Raw genomic sequence first — 18,830 nt, forward strand, 5'->3', positions numbered from 1 at the left:
CGTTTCAGCCCTTCTCTATGGACATCATGCGCTGGCAACCTACTGGATGTGATCGTATTCCTTTGCATTGCTGTGCGACCGCATTTTTTTATCTGGCGCACAGTGTGGAACCACAAGGGACTATTCAAGACCATTCGACGAAATTCGAATACGATCCGAAGCAGCTAAGGTTGCTTAAGCTTTTTCAGCCCTCTTGTTTTTCTGTTTCCTGTGGCGTGAACACAGAAGGATACGACATTAATACATGTGAGAATACAATGGTCCCTCAATTTTGCAGTATTATCAGTGGCACCCGCCTACGATTGTTGGGCACTATAAAAAAGCGCATGCTCACAGAAAACCTACGAGAGGCCTGACCATTTGGTAGTATGCATACTGCAACGGAGAGGTGTCAAGTGGTTGCTTAAGTGGATACGCCTAGGATTCTCGTCATGGGTTTTCTCTGACAGGCGCGTGTTTAAAGTGCTCAAAGAATGTGGGCTGGTGACACTGAGGACGTCGCCGAACCGAAGGCTCTTAGAAGAACCCTTTGCTGTTTTATTCACGCTTGTATCAAGGTCACACACCTCCATGATAACGCCGCAGGAGGGCTCAGAACAGGAGCCCGAAGAAGCATAAGCCTCGTTTCCTACTTTGGATCACGTTCAAATGTCATCGAATGGTTTTGAATGGCCCCTTGTGGCTCCACACTGTACCCCAGAGAAATAACTGCGGTCCCACTGCGCTGTGTAATCACATTCAATGGGGATGATGGCCTTGATGTTTTTAGGTTAGCGCTGAAGCCATTGTGCGGAGTCAGCAGTTTTAAATATGGTCAAGAGGCCATCTCCTTGCTCATCGAACTGTGAGCTGTCGTCTTAGACTGTAAAATGTGTGGGAATCAGAGCCTCAAACGAAAAAGTGGTTTCAGTGTAGCCATTTATGACACCCCCTGAGGCCTTTTCGTGTCGATTCTGAGCGGAAGTGTGTCGCAAGTATTCTATTCTGCCACACTCAAGAAAACCGCGGATATCAATGCTGGGCGACGTGTTCTTAATACGTATAGTCGTCAAAAGACAGGGCAAAATGTGATAAAGAGGGGATACGATACCCTTGCCATCGTTTGATACGACACTGGTGGCTCTGGGAGGAATTGTGAAGAAATTTGACTGCCGATGTAACATCATTAACCCATCTTAAACCTCACATGAACTTCTGAGTTCTGGTCTTTTCTTCGCTTGCGCCACCTTGCTGTTTGAAGAGTCACCGAACCCGCGGTTACGTCAGAGGGCGCCACACTTTTGTATCATTACAGAAGAAGGTTGTAAATATCTTTAAGCCAAATTTTAAACTTTTGCATCGAAATTGGAAATTACTACGGGATTTCGAAAAAGTGAACCTTTAATTCTGTTGTGTATCTTATATTACTGAACGATATAATGGTTCCCAGGATAGGCTGTGCAGCTCACTCCAAGGAAAGGTGATGATGATAATGATGTTTACTGAACGTTTATTCTGGTACAAGGCACCCTGAAAGTTAGCGACGGCCTATTTAGTGGCTTTCAGAGTAATAAAAATTTCATTTTCACTACTGCAGATAATTGTTGACCAAATTTAAAAATTTAGTGTTCTGTCAAGTTTTGTTCATTAAGAGGTGTAATTTTATGTTAATGGTTTGACACAGCAATACAAGTATTACAGTTATGCACAGTTTCTATGTGTTGAGGCAGTGTTACTCACTGCGTCAAAGACCAAGACTATACGAGTATTCCTATCTGATATTTGAAAATGAGAATACATATGTCCTAGCAATAAACTTTACAAATAATTTCAAACTTTTGGAAAACTTTTTTTGCTGATGCTCCCCAAAACCTATGAAAGAAACATTTTCACCATTCTCGCAGTAATAATGCACTATCAATCACAACGTTTCATTGAGATGCATATAAACTAGATTTTGGTTTTTCTTTCGCTTAAAACGAAGCACAAATTACTGAGACTGTACTCATACACTGTTAATAGCACTTAGCGACTTCCATCGAAATTTAATTGTAATTTCAAATCTTTACTAAACTTTTTCTGCCTTACAAGCTTTACGGCAAATATTTAACACGTTAAACTCATTTGTAAAGTGCCGAGAAATTTTAAGCTGTTTCATAAGTTGGATTTCGATTCTTCAGCGAATCGATAGTTTACTGTTATCTACTAAACCGACATTAACATTTGCGTTTATTCTTTACGTATCCCATACAACTTTTCCACTACCCAGGTTCCAAACTTCAGCGTCAGAGGTTTCCCATTTCCCAAAGCTGCTACGTGGTGCAGTCTATGTGAATTTCTCTTCCCCCAGAACACGCTGTCTCATAAAATCTTATTTTTAGAACTAAATTTTGTTTCTTCTATTTCCACTATTTTTGTCATTACTATTGGCAATAGTAGTGTAGCTAGTACTCAAGTTATTACCTTTACTTCTTAGTCATTACTATTCTTCTAACTGACATTAGATGCAAATCTTTTTTGAAACAATTTTTAGTTTGATTACTTATTATTAGAAGGTATCATATCATTATATTTCTTTAAGTAACTGTAATGTATGCATAAAACACTGCTAAAATGTAAGAGAGTGCCTGAAGGCCTTCACCTAATGTTATATCCGCCCGATAAGTAAGACTCCTCTACAGTTTCTCAGTTGTGATAGAGTATGGATAAATTGTTTTTCACAGATTCATAATCGGTCACAAAAACAGACTAAGGTTGAACTTTGACCAAATCTGATGCGCGACTGTATAGCCAACTGAAATGTTAGCAACTTAAGCTGCTTACTAATACCGAATGACAAAACTGCCACAGTGAAATTTAGTTTAACTATTCCTGCTCTCCGTGAATAGTACAACCGAGATTAGGCCTCGAATCGTTCCGGTCAAAGTGCACTCACCGTTTTGTAATTCTAATCATTTGTTTGTTGCCATGACCCTGAACAGTGGAACCATTTACAGTTTTCATAATTCCAATGTGCTGGGTGTAGTGGACAGCAGTTCATTTTAGATTGTGGAGCAAAAGGAGACATCCAGAGTTGCAACCAAAATTATTGGTTATTTAGTCAGTGACCGGTTACGGGCTAGCTCATTGTCATAGCAACCGATTTTTGAGAAGTAATATGTCCGTCCAAAAAAGTATAGAGTGGTACAGTTAAAAATAGCCCACCTCCCCTTTGAAAGCGAATGAAGTACTTCGACTTCTGAAATAAACAGCTACAACAATGGACAGTTTTATGCAATAATGGACTGTCATCATTCTTCTGTCAGCATTTCAGTTTATTTCATCAGTGAAATTAGAAGTTTGTCTTTGGGATCTGCAAAATGACTTTCTCGATGAAAGAAAGAACTGAAATTATGGAAGTATATGTGAAGACAGGTTGGATTGAGGACGCTCGTGAAATTTTCTGAGTCAGGTATCCAAACGGAGGACTACCAACAAAGAGCATTACAGAGTCTATACACCTATGGATGTGTGCAAAGTATAAAACGATTAAGAATTCCTTCAGTTCGCATACCATAAGGTATTGCAGACATTCGCCAATGAATTATTCAGAGCTCCAAGAAGTCTACACGTAAATCGGCCCAACAAGCGCATGTAAGTAGGAGTAGTTGCCAGCGGATGTTGACAAGCCTTACTTTGAAACCATATCGTGTGACGGTTGAGCTGCAATTACGGAAGGATGACAGTGAAAAAAGTGTAGATTATTGCAAGTGGCCTTCGAATACCATCAGCGATGGTCTGTTAGACAGCGTTCCATATCATGAGTGATGAAGCACGGTTTCATCTTTCCAGTCATGCGAATTCCCGGAACACGAGGCAGTGGGCCACTGAGACCACTAACACTGTCTGTCAGCACACACTCCACGATGAAAACATCGAATTTGCTGCTGTGTAACAGGGACACCCATCACTGGAGCGATATTTTTTTTACGCTACCATCTACACGGTTGTATATATAGATATTTGATACATTTTTTCCTTAACTCACTGAATGTGAAATACAATACTGCTTCTTCCAGCAAGATGGGGTAACATGCCACACGTGAAAGGTATCGCTGGAACGAGTTCACTATGTTTTCACTGAGGAACGAACTGTCAAGAAACATTTATGGCCACTACGTTCGTCGAATCTAATGACAAGTGGTTTTTTTTCCTGTGGCGACACTTGAAGAGCAACGTCTATGAAAAAAATCCACACACAATACACGAACTAAAAGACAACACCAGGCGTGAAGTTGCCGTCGTCGATATCCTAACTTTACGCAGGGTGTATCTGAACGTGACTCCACGAGCACGGCTGTGTACTGATGCTGCAGGGGATCACTTACAGCATATTCGATAAATGTGTATCTCACTATATTTGTCATTGTAAATAAGTGGTGAGTCCATTTCAAATGGTTCAAATGGCTCTGAGCACTGTGGGACTTAACTTCTGAGGTCATCAGTCCCCTAGAACTTAGAACTACTTAGACTAACTAACCTAAGGACATCACACACATCCGTGCCCGAGGCAGGACCGTAGCGGACGCGCGGCTCCAGACTGTAGCGCCTAGAACCGCTCCGCCACACCGGGCGTCTCCATTTCAGCTCTTCGTTTCTGTAATTTCACTAAATTCACTTTATACTTACATGGGCTACTTTTATCTGTGCCACCAAGTACTAAATAAAATGGGACCATTCACATAGGTACCCACTTTATTTACCTCTTTTTTTGGACGGACATTTTACTTGGAAAACATTGGTTGGTATGAGAATGGGCATAGCCCGAACGAAACCACTCACCATCTTAACAAACATCCGTTTTAGTTGCAGGTCTGGTTGTCTCTTTTTGCATCGCAAGTACATTTTCATCCAATGTTTCATTCTTGGTGTCGCAATTTTCAGGTATAGTGGTGTACATTCTGGTTTTGTGATGCAGAATTTTAATTTTGTAGCGTAAAAAAATATGTATGAAAACTAAAAATGTCGAAAGTTGAAAAGAAACGAGAGGTGAAGATGGGGAGGAGGTGGGGGGGGGGGGGGATGTGGCCCAGGGCGCCGTCGCCTGCATGTTATGTGTGTGTGGGTGTGAGAGAGGGAGACACAGTGGTGCAGCGCGGGCGGCGCGGCGGCGTGTTGCAGAGAGCGGCCCGCGCACCGTGCTGGGGCTGTCGCCGACGATGCTGGTGGTGGCGGCGGTCAGCGCGCTGCTGCTGGTCAGCGCCGCCGCCGCCGCGCTCGCCGTCTGCCTCTGCCGGCGCTCCCGGGGCCGCCGCGGGCCGCTGCCGTCCACGCCGCAGCCGCCGCCCACCACCAACACCTCCTTCCCGTGTAAGGCCGCTCTCCACAACTCCACGCTCCGGCCGCTCCGCTCTGCTGCAGTCCTCTAGAGCTTACTGGCATTAGTCCTGCGATCTATTGGACGTCTCGCGTACTGGTGTTGTGTCATTTACGGTGTGTGTGACAAACGTAATGATACTGACAACACTCTGAGCGATCTGACAACGCTGTGTTGTTCTACTTGTGTAGACCGGTGTGTTCATCCCTTCCAGATGCTCAGTCCGAGTTTCAGCTCCGTACAGCCATCACGTGACTTTAGAGAGCGCTATCAGTGAAGTTGTGTTTCTGTTGTCTGTTAACAGAATGGAACACTAATATCGTTTCTTACTAGTGACAGAGTAGGAGTAAGTTGTTTTTCACAGATTCGTAACCGATCGCAAAACAGACTAAGGTTGAACTTATCGCTAACTGAAGTTTTAGCAACTTTAAGCTGCTTACTAATGCCGAATCATCAAAACTGTCAAAGTGAAATTTAACTTAACCATTCCCACTGCCCTTGAATAGTATAACCGAAATTAGGCCTCGAATCCTTCCGGTCAAATTGCATCATCAGTTTTGTAATTCTAATCATTTATTTATTGTCATGTCCCTGAACTGTGGAACCAACATTAGAGCATCATTACCCCATCAAGTTTTGTGTTAAACTTAGGGAATAAGCGAGTGTGGCCTTACAAAAATTCAAACAGGTCTATGGGGAACATTCTTCATCGAGAGCCAAGTTTTTCGCTGGAACTGATCTTTTTGGAAGGCGAAGAATGAGTTGAAGATGAACCTCTCTCATGGAGACCTTCAACTTCAAAAACGTGTACGTGCTCTGGTGAGATCAGACCGCCAGGAACAGGTGTTTTACAAAGATGTCCTCCGAAGTCTCAGGAAAACGGACACTTGAGTGGGACCGGACATTGCAGACAAGTGGACGCTGCATCGTGACGACGCCCCTTCTCATACGGCCATTTACATAATGAAATTTTTTACCTCAAAAGTTATTTCTGTTGTTCCACAGCCCAACATTGATCTGATGTGAAGTATTGTGCCTTTTTTATTTTCACATTATTGAAAAATATCTTAAAAGGGCATCATTTAGGGACTCTGGCGAAAATTCGAGAGGTTATTTCCGACATGTTGAAGGCCCTACTAGCTGAACCCTTTCAGACATTCTGCTTAGATTTGGAAGAACGACTCCGTCAATGTATAGCTGCCGAAGGGAACTACTTGAAAGAGTCTCACTACTTTTCTCAACCACCTCGCATGCAACAGTTAACTTCTGTTAGCACCATACTCGGCGTGTCGAAATATTAATTTCTCTAACTCTCTTATAACGAAGTTGTCCGAGAGGCAGTGGAGAACAGATTAACGTTAGAATCAGTGCAGTTCACGAGAGGGTGCTCTGCTGTCTTTGCGTCTAACACATTGTTTTACGAAGTTCTGAGAGACCACAACAACTTTAGTCACGGATGGGACTCGACAGGCGAACTCAGTTGTCTGATCACCTGTTTTCTTTCATCGTATCCTCAAGATCCGCTTACATTATGACTTCATTGTGTTCGATGCAGTATTGTACGCGATCCTGAGGACATCGGAGCAGATGAGATGTGTTGCATCTGCTAAATTATTAACCTGTTGCGACTCCCTGAGTGGCCATAACTCTCTACAGCATTTGTACCCAGCGGCTAGTCAAGAACACCCACGAATCCCTTAGTTACCTACAGTGGCTCCTAAACTTGTTCAGAACACCCACGAATCCCTTACCTACCTACAGAGGCTATGTGAGGAAGTGTCTTTCTCCTGGGTGCCAGAGAACATTTGTGTTAACCGGAGCGAACTGTCCAATTTAGCAGCCAAGGAGGCGTCTCGTGACAACCAGGTAGTTCGGTGGGCCACCCCCTTACATGTTATCAGCGCTATTTTGAGACAGACAGTCATGCGCAGATGCGAAGAACAGTGGCTGGCAGCGACAGACAGTGAGCGGGGCCTAGTAAGACTAGCAGCTCAGTCGTGGCGTACCCCCTTCCAGCCACACAGATGGCAACAGATCCTTCTCATTCGTCTTCACACAGGACGCAGCCCTATGGCACATGACGACTCGCTCCAGCGAAGGACCGCAATGTGTGGTGCTTAGGCTGTCCAAATATCGGTGCACCACGTTTTAGTAGTCTGTGTTTTATATACAGGCAAGAGGGCAGCAGCTAATTTACTGACATATCTGTCCTCTATTTTAACTGACAATGTCACGAATGTATTTCGACTTTTAAGGCTCTAAGCACTGTTCGACCTGTTCTCTAAATTTCCGGGGAGAAGTTTTTAATTTGTTCTCAGGGTGTCTAGCTAATCTATGTTTCTTGTAAGTGATCAGCCAGCCACACATTGCTGCGTGATTATTTCAGCTGTCCTCTTCTATTACTTACTTGACAGGTTGTGAGTCAGTGTGATTGTGCCGGTGACCGTGACTGAAGTTGGAAGACAGTGTAATTATGTAGGAATTACTCGTCCTTGTTTCACAACATTTTAGACATATTCACGACATCCATTTCTACTAAGTCCCGTCAGAGCGATGATAATCTCTCGCCATTGAACGCCCACAAACCACCAAGACACATACACACACACACACACACACACACACACACACACACACACACACACACTAGGAGTAACTATATAATTTTAGTTATCACATCGACAAAATTCATACAGCAACCGAAAAGGTTCTCTACATATTCACCCATCAATGTGCCTCATATTTCCCAACGATCGATGACTATCGGAGATCTAGGTTGAAGGAGTCTATGCTTCCTACTGAGCGAACGTCTTACCTGAAAAATCTCGTCGTCTACCTGGTAATGCCTTTCGCGCAATCGTTTCGTTCTCCAGGGGAAGAGTAAGAAGTCCGTAATTTGCGTGTCAGGAGAATAAGGAGGGGGCAAGAGGTTGGCGAAATTTGGCCCATGCAAGTAATATGTGTAATTGTGCCCTACGCTTCACTTTTACTGCTTCAATTAACTTCGTCAAAGAGATTTCAGTAAAGTGCTCATGTGAGGCTTTTGCACATTACGAATATAATTCGTTAGTACCACAGCATGACAGTTCTAAAATGCACTTGTCATGATCTTGCCCGATGATGACTGTGTTTTTGCCTTTTCAGCCGATAGTGAATCCACATGTTCCCTTCTACTTGCTTTGCTGCTTTGTCTGGAGGACGTAGTAAAACACACACCTGACGCCCAATGTGGTTAGTATCGAAAGAGGTCATTTGGATCGGCTTGACACAGCTGCAACATTACCATTGCAGGTTCGGTTCGGAGGAAGCTGTGGGTATTTGTGAGCGGTGACTAAATGCCAAAGCGGCTATCTTTGGCATGTTCAGAAAGTTGTACAAGACGTAGGAACCTGGCCTTTGACTGAGTTACTTTTTCAACTATCGTCGCGATTGTGACACGACGGTCTTAGAGCACCAGCGTCTCCACTTGTCTCGCGATTCCCAGTTGATCACAGAGACATGGTCTGTCCTTCTGGTCATCAGTCAGACGTGTTTGATCACACTGTAGACGCATGTACCACTTAACCATTGTGTCCTATGAAGGTGAATTGTTTCCATAAAATTGCACCAACGCAGCATGAACTGTTGAAGCGTTGTTCCCCTTGAAATGCAGAAAACGAATTACTGCACGATACTACACCGTGCCATCTCGTTTCGGCCCCTCTATGGGCGTTGTATGATGCTGTGGCGAGAGGATTTCATTGCGTGTCAGCACTACAGACACGTACCTGCGAACCAACCAAAAATTCCAGAATGAGGCCCCGAGTTCGAGTCTCGGTCCGGCACACAGTTTTAATCTGCCAGGAAGTTTCAACCAAAAATTGGTTACCCAACTTTATATTTTCGTAGTGATAGTTAAAACCTGATAATCAGCCCCTCGTATGCTTATAATAGTCATGATGTTTATGGACTATTAATTATATAGCGCTAATTCGGCGTTTCTTTTAGAGCCACTAGTGCTCATGTTCCCTGATCAAAGAATACAAGATACATAAATCCTACAATGCGCAACGGTATTGAAGCACCAGTTTTTCAAAACCTCATAATTGCCTTCCATTATGACGCAAATGTTTGAAATTCTGGTCAAAGATGCCTACAACCTTCTGCTGTCCCTCTGTGCTTAGCATTAATTTCAGTGGCACCCACCACCATTTATTCTGAGTTTTACAAATGTACTCTTACAGAGAAAACCTCCGAGGTGCTGCTAGGCGCCTGGAAGTAGGCTACCACTTGACACAGCTATGGTGCCAATTACCTTCCTGCGGGCACCTTGCACTATTTCCAAGGTTTTCTCTGTAAAGTCACATTTTTAAAAGGCTCAGTAAATCTGGGGGGAGAGGGCTGCGACCAAAGTTATTGCTGAGCTGGGAGATCTTAGAGTATCCTTTGCCGTTTTATTCACGCATTATCAGTGTCACAACGAACAAGGGCGTCGAACAGAAGCACTGAAGAAGCATGAGACCCGTTTGCTGCATCCGATCACGCTCACGTTTCGTCGAATGGTTTGCGCGGTCCCGAGTGGCTCCATCCGGTACGCCAGAGCAAAACGTACAGTCACACTGCACTCCAGAAGGGTGAGATCACATTCAATGGGGGGAATGGGGAGGGGGGGAGGGCTAGCCCACTATGTCCTTAGAGAAGAGTTGAATCGTCAGGGAGATGTCAGTAGTATCAAAGATTGTCAAAAACGTCCTCCTGTTGCTCAAATCACTGCAAACCGTCTTTTCCGACCGCGAAAATGGTCTGAATCAACGTCCCAAGAGGATGGATAGTTTCATTGGTGCCACTTTTGTCACACCCTGAGGCCTTTTCGTGTCGATTCTGTGTAGCGATGTGTGTGAAATGTTTTTGCCGGTGATTCATCAGAAAACCGCTGGGCGTCGCGTTTACGATCTCTAGCAAACAGGCGTCGAATGAAGAGGTGAAATATGTGGGCGAGACGTAGCGTGAGGAACTTCCCATCGCGTGACACGTCCAAGGCGGCCTTCCGCAGAATAACGGTGAAATGTGGTGCTAACGGGATATCATTAAGACGTAGTACATTATGAGCTCTGGCCTTATTTTTCTCATGTGTCCACACCTTCCTACCGGGAGCGTCGTCGGCACGGGGATGGCGTCGCAGGGCGCCATTTGAGAGGGTGGTTGTAGGCATCTGTGAGCCAAACTCCAAACTTAGGCTTCGTAACGGGAGACAGTAATGCGGTTTCGAAAAACTTTGTTCTACCAATGTATTTCCGTTAGTTAATTTGCAATCACTATGATTCTATAAGCTTTCGCGGAAGACACAATATTCCTTCATTTTTAGGGTGTACATCAGGGACAGTAATACTTCTTCGTCCGATATTTCGACAGTAATCCTACCTCTTGAAGGTGAGTCGGTGACAAAATTGTGAGTCTCAGGGATGCTCGTTATACTCTGAAATGTTAAAAACACGCGAAAGGAAGCTAAACTGTAGGGTGAAATGCCTATGCATCACAGATAAGTCAGGCAGCACAACAGCACCGGTCATAGACGAAACTGATGCGTAGAAAGTGGACATGCTGCAAGAGTGGAATTTAAACAAAAACAGTATGGATAACGTTAAATAGGGAAGACCATACATACTGCATAAAAAAGGTGCCGTCTTCTACAGCGTAACATATCTGCGTTGCCTTAACATTGTATTTCAACTAATTATTCGAGAAATTACGCATAAGCTAAGATTTTGGCCACAGTCCTGTCCTAATGGGATTCACTGTTCAAGGAAGCTGTGGAAAACAGCCTGCTCAATCGAGATGAGAGTTTCCATCTCGACAATTGATGGCTCCTCTGATTTCACGTCACCGCCCTGAAAAACGTTTTGCATTCTGAATCTTCTCACGTTAGCGTTCCGACAGTTGACACTGATTTTAATGATTGACTACGTATTTAACTAACTTTTTATACCTGGGATTCACAGTCATGTAGAACTTTATAAAATACTTCATATTTACGCCAGTGAATGTAACACTTCCTTTATTTCACCATTGCAATTTCGGCCTTAGGTCATTATCAAGTGAAGATGTTATAGCTATTAGGCCATGTCAGCTCATTGTCGGTTGACATGGCCTGATAGCAATAACATCTTCACTTGATAATGGCCTAAGACCGAAATTGCAATGGTGAAATAAAGGAAGTGTTACATTCACTGGCGTAAATATGAAGTATTTTATAAAGACTACGTATTTGTCCTATCTTTCCTTACACCCTGCTGGTGCGACATTTTCATTTTTGACGAATAAATTTTATATTTGGATTCAACGTTCTGCTGGCGTATTAGCTGTAACATATATGCTGTTCACTCCATAATGTAGCTTTCTATGGTTTATACATAGGCACGTTTTGACACTTGCAAGTCAGTCACTGATTCACCTCGAAGATGATTGTAAGGTTCACATCCTGGCTAGGCGCCCAAAATATGATGGAAAATTATCGTTAGTTTGTTGCCCAATTGCGAGGGTGTTCATTATCATACATATCTTTCAACAGATGTGAAAAGTGTAGTCAGTACTTTTCTTGCCAAAAATAAGTAGTGATGACTAAATGCTTTTCGGTGACATTTTTTCTGGTGATTTATCTGCGAATGTGTAACGCAATGAGGACAGATGCTCAGCCAGAGGACATACGCTACGTAAGTTAGCAGCAAGATATCACCGAAAAACGTTCTGCTTGTAGGGAGATGAGATCATTAGAAAATTTTTGTGAAATGCAGGAAGGCTTGTGTTGGCTGGCGTATTACTGCAAAGAGTGGCAGCTGATTTCTAACATAAACTTATCTCTTTCACAGGTAAAAAGGTACAGTGTGTTTTGACACACAATCCTCGATAAATCAGTGGAATCAGGTAAAACCCTGAAATATTTAGTGCTACTCATCCGAAGTTGTTTCAGGTGAAACATCTGCAAAAAGGTGGAGGCCTGCTGCTTACTGTTAGAAATCCTCTGGAAGAATGCAGAGGAAATATAGTACATTCATAAAATAGTTCGTCTAGAGAATGTTGTTCCAACTAGTTACTAAGTATTGCTAATCAGAGTGGGACGTTCAATAAGTGGAAGTTATTGAAAAGATAGCAGAGATTCGGGGAAGGACTGCACGACTCGCACGGCTTTGGTTAGCCAGCGCTAGTACGTCACAAAACGGATCCATAAATATCAAGAACAGACTCTGCAGGAAGGGCGTTGTGGATCACGGAACGAGTGAATTATTCTTAAATTCCCAAGAGAGGACTTTATACAGCTGAGAAATACAGTACTCTGTAGATTTTTCTTCTTTTGAGATACACAGCTTCTAAGCATTTAATAAAAGAAAACATTGTCCGTTGTAGGCTGTATTATGTTTTATTAAAATCGTGTTACTAGATAATTTCGGCCGTGAGCCATTGTCAAGCACCTGAAATAAATTAATGTGGAAGAGCGTCATATATCTGCGTAGATCGTCATGTATAAATAAAGCATTCCACAACTCACATTAACTTAACCAGATTTACAGAGCAGTAACATTACTTACATTTACTAAGTGATGTATTACCTGTTATGCTCGTCATATTCTTTTATGTCACACACACACAAAAACAGAAGTCGCACCCTACGTCGCACTCTTAAGTGCTGCAGCCTGACAACTAAAACAGCTCTTATGACGTTGTCAAAGGTACACTTACTTCCGAACATTGTAAACCTATAGACGGCTATGTACAATTATATTACATTTACTGTTTCTGTGCCAGGTTTAGGAAATCTGTGACCAATGGTCACTTAAGGGCATATATATTCTTTACAGTGCTTTAAAATCATCTATGAAAGTATGAACATCTTAAAATATTAACAGCGAAAGAATTTATTGGTTTGCCAGACTTAGCGAAAACTTTCTAATGTAGTCATCAGTGACTTAAGGCTACATACAGGTATACGGAGTCTATTTTACTGACATAAATCTGTGACTATAGGTCTGCCTATATTACACGAAGCTGGATAGGAAATGATAATAGGAACCAATAAATGTATAGATCTATGTGTACGCTTAAAAATCATTGCAACAATATTGCTCAGAGCAAATGAGGAAACATTCTTCTCAAAACAAAGTATATGTATCTGACATTAAGTAAAACACATGGCTCAAACCACATTATGCAAAGAAAAACGTATGGAACCAAGTAGCAATGCCTGGAAAACACAGGTAAAAATAATTCCGAGATATGTATCGAATAAATGTATGTGTTACTTGCGACCGAACCGCCGAATCTTTCCATCAGTAAATGGGGTATGTTCTCAACTGACTCGGTTGTTTTAACCCCCTCCTCTGACGGAATGACCCGCTTCCTAATTCAGTATGTATAAAACCAATACGGACTTGTAGCTGTCACGCCTTTGCGCTTACTGCTACGTATTTTAACCGTAAATAGCTCAGTCCTAATGGTAAGAGGTAGTAGTGAATTCACGTTAATATTTGAATACAGCACAGCTGCCACAAGCTCAGCTCACTTTTACTCCACTCCTACCCTCGCCATTGCACCACATTAACTAGGTGCTACGTGGACCTTGCTAAATTCACTTGCGTATACATTTTTGACCGTTACTCGCCAGTATTTACCTAATGATTAGTACACTCCCAACCGGACTATTTCCCAAAGAGCTGTGATGATTGAACGGGTTCGATCCACGGCCTACATTGCCCTACAGTTCACACGGTAACACTGCCTACCTGACCCACTTAACTTGGTAGTGAGCTTATGTATCCAATCACCACTGCTAGCAGCAGTGGATAATCCTATCAGCACGACGAGAGCAGCAGACTTACCGTCGAATCCTCCTGAAAATACTTATAACTACGGTCGCCAGCTCTGAAGGAGCAAAAGAATCAATCAATTTTTGGCTCGTTTCAAAGTGAAACGGCATGAGTTGAATTTAAACTTAATTCTGAATATTACTATTTCTGATCATTCTAGGTGATTCTACAAAGCAAATACTCTCTCAATTTATGTGAGTTGGCTTGGTAATTACTACCAAGACAATTTATGCAACTTGGGTTAACAAAATTCTATCCTTCAACTTATTTAATGATTTTGGATATTTCTCTTTGGACAATTGTTATAGAATTAGTTAAGTGACTTTACTTGAAAGGTTACTCAGAAAAATTTAAGTAAGTACAAATAGGCGACTCATTCTGGTGTGACCATTGCTCTTTTCAACATTCTTATACGCTAAAGTATTCTACAACCAAAAGAATTGTAAATGAAAGAGGTGATGGTGGCCTCAGTCTGATTTCACTATAATATGTTTGAGGTTACTACACTTTACAATGAACAACATGCGTCGTAATTTTACTCATTACTATATTCTGTCCTCTGCACTTGCATAAAAGAAAACTGGTATTCTCCTTTTACATGTATACAAAGTTCGACTTAACAATTGCAAGCAGTCTTGCCTTGGGTAGACGTGTCGGTGCTGGTGGTGAGATGCATGTGGCTAACGCAGCTCTTCACGCCTCATGCCCTTAATGGCGGCTGGAACTACGAGCTGTAGCACTCGTATTAGCTACTGCACGTCCGCCATAAAATCTGGGCGCAGGAACTCTTACAATCAGCCCCAGTGGCATAGAGGCGGCTTCGACAACCATTCGTCGCGTTTTACTCCACAAACGGCGACGATATTCGCCTCTTCGCTGTTGCACAATCACTTTTTGCGTGAGCACAGTTACGCACGTCCGATCACTTCAACACTCCCCAGGCCATTCCATTGTTCAGTCCCTGTGTCTCCAGCTACCCCTAGCTACGCTCGTATCACCAAGAGTGGGGGCGTTCCCCTACCACCTTTTTACCGAAATCATTTAGTATTTAAGAATATTTATATTTATTACCCTGGAGTTCATACCAGTCATAATGATTTACTACTAGCACTTTACAACATTAAATTATACAGTAATAACTTATGATTACCAAGAAAAAGAATACATTTGACTCCGAGAGCTTAGTGCATTGTCTGACAGGTAGCGCTAATTCCCAGTTTCGCCAATAGATGGCATCAGGGTGCACTCCCTGGCAGTCTCACACCAGCGCGCCCGTTTCCGACGCGCGGGCTCCAAATTACTGTCAGCCCACCATCATTTCAGTTCCGTTACATACTACAAACAATATCATAGGTCATCAGTGTGTGACGATAACATACAGAGGTCTACTAAATGACATTTCATGTTACATTACTCTCGCATAAAACCGTAGAGTCCTCATACGCAGGCAGAATTATAGGGAACATGTTTCTATCTGCACGCCTTGTATTTTTCAAAATGGATAAAAACATCTAAGGTACTAAAAAAGAAAGTCCGTAAAAATACTGATTACTGGACACATATAGGGACCGATGACCCCAGCAGTTAGGTCCCTCAGTTCACACACATACAGGTGTCAAAATGTACATCTACATCTACATGACTGCTCTGCAATTCACATTTAAGTGCTTGGCAGAGTGTTCATCGAACCACAATCATACTATCTCTCTACCATTCCACTCCCGAACAGCGCGCGGGAAAAACGAACACCTAAACCTTTCTGTTCGAGCTCTGATTTCTCTTATTTTATTTTGATGATCATTCCCACCTATGTAGGTTGGGCTCAACAAAATATTTTCGCATTCGGAAGAGAAAGTTGGTGACTGAAATTTCGTAAATAGATCTCGCCGCGACGAAAAATGTCTTTGCAGTAATGACTTCCATCCCAATTCGCGTATCATATTTGCCACACTCTCTCCCCTGCTACGTGATAATACAAAACGAGCTGCCTTTTTGCACCCTTTCGATGTCCTCCGTCAATCCCACCTGGTAAGGATCCCACATCGCGCAGCAATATTCTAACAGAGGACGAACGAGTGTAGTGTAAGCTGTCTCTTTAGTGGACTTGTTGCCTCTTCTAAGTGTCCTGCCAATGAAACGCAACCTTTGGCTCGCCTTCCCCACAATATTGTCTATGTGGTCTTTCCAACTGAAGTTGTTCGTAATTTTAACACCCAGGTACTTAGTTGAATTGACAGCCTTGAGTATTGTGCTATTTATCGAGTAATCGAATTTCAACGGATTTCTTTTGGAGCTCATGTGGATCACCTCACACTCTTTGTTATTTAGCGTCAACTGCCACCTGCCACACCATACAGTAATCTTTTCTAAATCGCTTTGCAACTGATACTGGTCTTCGGATGACCTTACTAGACGGTAAATTACAGCATCATCTGCGAACAACCTAAGAGAACTGCTCAGATTGTCACCCAGGTCATTTATATAGATCAGGAACAGCAGAGGTCCCAGGACGCTTCCCTGGAGAACACCTGATATCACTTCAGTTTTACTTGATGATTTGCCGTCTATTACTACGAACTGCGACCTTCCTGACAGGAAATCACGAATCCAGTCGCACAACCGAGACGATACCCCATAGGCCCGCAGCTTGATTAGAAGTCGCTTGTGAGGAACGGTGTCAAAAGCTTTCCGGAAATCTAGAAATACGGAATCAACTTGAGATCCCCTGTCGATAGCGGCCATTACTTCGTGCGAATAAAGAGCTAGCTGCGTTGCACAAGAACGATGTTTTCTGAAACCATGCTGATTACGTATCAATATATCGTTCCCTTCGAGGTGATTCATAATGTTTGAATACAGTATATGCTCCAAAACCCTACTGCAAACCGACGTCAATGATATAGGTCTGTAGTTAGATGGATTACTCCTACTACCCTTCTTAAACACTGGTGCGACCTGCGCAATTTTCCAATCTGTAGGTACAGATCTATCGGTGAGCGAGCGGTTTTATATGAGTGCTAAGTATGGAGCTATTGTATCAGCGTAATCTGAAAGGAACCTAATCGGTATACAATCTGGACCTGAAGACTTGCCCGTATCAAGCGATTTGAGTTGCCTCGCAACCCCTAAGGTATCTACTTCTAAGAAACTCATGCTAGCAGCTGTTCGTGTTTCAAATTCTGGAATATTCCGTTCATCTTCCCTGGTGAAGGAATTTCGGAAGACTGCGTTCAGTAACTCTGCTTTAGCGGCACAGTCGTCGGTAACAGTACCATCGGCACTGCGCAGCGAAGGTATTGACTGCGTCTTGCCGCTTGTGTACTTTACATACGACCAGAATTTCTTCGGATTTTCTACCAAATTTCGAGACAATGTTTCGTTGTGGAACCTATTAAAGGCATCTCGCATTGAAGTCCGTGCCAAATTTCGCGTGTCTGTAAATTTTAGCCAATCTTCGGGATTTCGCGTTCTTCTGAACTTCGCATGCCTTTTCCGTTGCCCCTGCAACAGAGTTCGGACCTGTTTTGTGTACCACGGGGGATCAGTTCCATCTCTTACCAATTTATGAGGTATGAATCTCTCAATTGCTGTTGCTACTATATCTTTGAATTTGAGCCACATCTCGTCTACATTTGCATAGTCAGTTCGGAAGGAATGGAGATTGTCTCTTAAGAAGGCTTCTAGTGACACTTTATCCGCTTTTTTAAATAAAATTATTTTGCATTTGTTTCTGGTGGATTTGGAAGAAACGGTATTGAGCCTAGCTACAACGACCTTGTGATCACTAATCCCTGTATCAGTCATGATGCTCTTTATCAGCTCTGGATTGTTTCTGGCTAAGAGATCAAGTGTGTTTTCGCAACCATTTACAATTCGCGTGGGTTCGTGGACTAACTGCTCGAAATAATTTTCGGAGAAAGCATTTAGGACAATCTCGGAAGATGTTTTCTGCCTACCACCGGTTTTGAACAAGTATTTTTGCCAATATATAGAGGCAAGGTTGAAGGCCCCACCAACTATAAACGTATGAGTGGGGTATTTATTTGTTACGAGACTCAAATATTCTCTGAACTGTTCCGCAACTATATCATCGGAGTCTGGGGGTCGGTAGAAGGAACCAATTATTAACTTAGTTCGGCTGTTAAGTATAACCTCCACCCATACCAATTCGCACGGAGTATCTGCTTCGACTTCACTACAAGATAAACCGCTACTGACAGACACAAACACTCCACCACCAATTCTGCCTAATCTATCTTTCCTGAACACCGTCTGAGACTTCGTAAAAATTTCTACAGAACTTATTTCAGGCTTTAGCCAGCTTTCTGTACCTATAACGATTTCAGCTTCTGCGCTTTCTATTAGCGCTTGAAGCTCAGGGCCTTTCTCAGCACAACTACAACAATTTACAACTACAATTCCGACTGTTCCTTGATCCAAGCACGTCCTGTATTTTCCATGCACCCTTTGAGATTGCAGCCCACCCCGTACTTTCCCGAGGACTTCTAACCTAAAAAACCGCCCAGTCCACGCCACACAGTCTCCGCTACCCGTGTAGCCGCCAGCTGAGTGTAGTGAACTCCTGACCTATTTAGCGCAACCCGAAACCCCACCACCCTATGGCGCAAGTCAAGGAATCTGCAGCCAACACGGTCGCA

The 18,830-nt window shown here is 42.9% G+C and overlaps 1 protein-coding gene across 1 annotated transcript in view; it reads left to right on the plus strand.

Annotated features, from left to right (window-relative positions):
- The window catches only part of LOC126262642 (uncharacterized), a 358,396-nt gene that overhangs the window by 277,666 nt on the left and 61,900 nt on the right, over positions 1-18,830 (plus strand). The window contains exon 5 of the mRNA XM_049959403.1: positions 5,140-5,328. Within this exon, the coding sequence (XP_049815360.1) occupies positions 5,140-5,328 (189 nt within the window). The remainder of the gene's footprint in view (positions 1-5,139; positions 5,329-18,830) is intronic.

This window comes from Schistocerca nitens, chromosome 6 (assembly GCF_023898315.1).
Source record: "Schistocerca nitens isolate TAMUIC-IGC-003100 chromosome 6, iqSchNite1.1, whole genome shotgun sequence".
Taxonomy (NCBI): Eukaryota; Metazoa; Arthropoda; class Insecta; order Orthoptera; family Acrididae; genus Schistocerca; species Schistocerca nitens.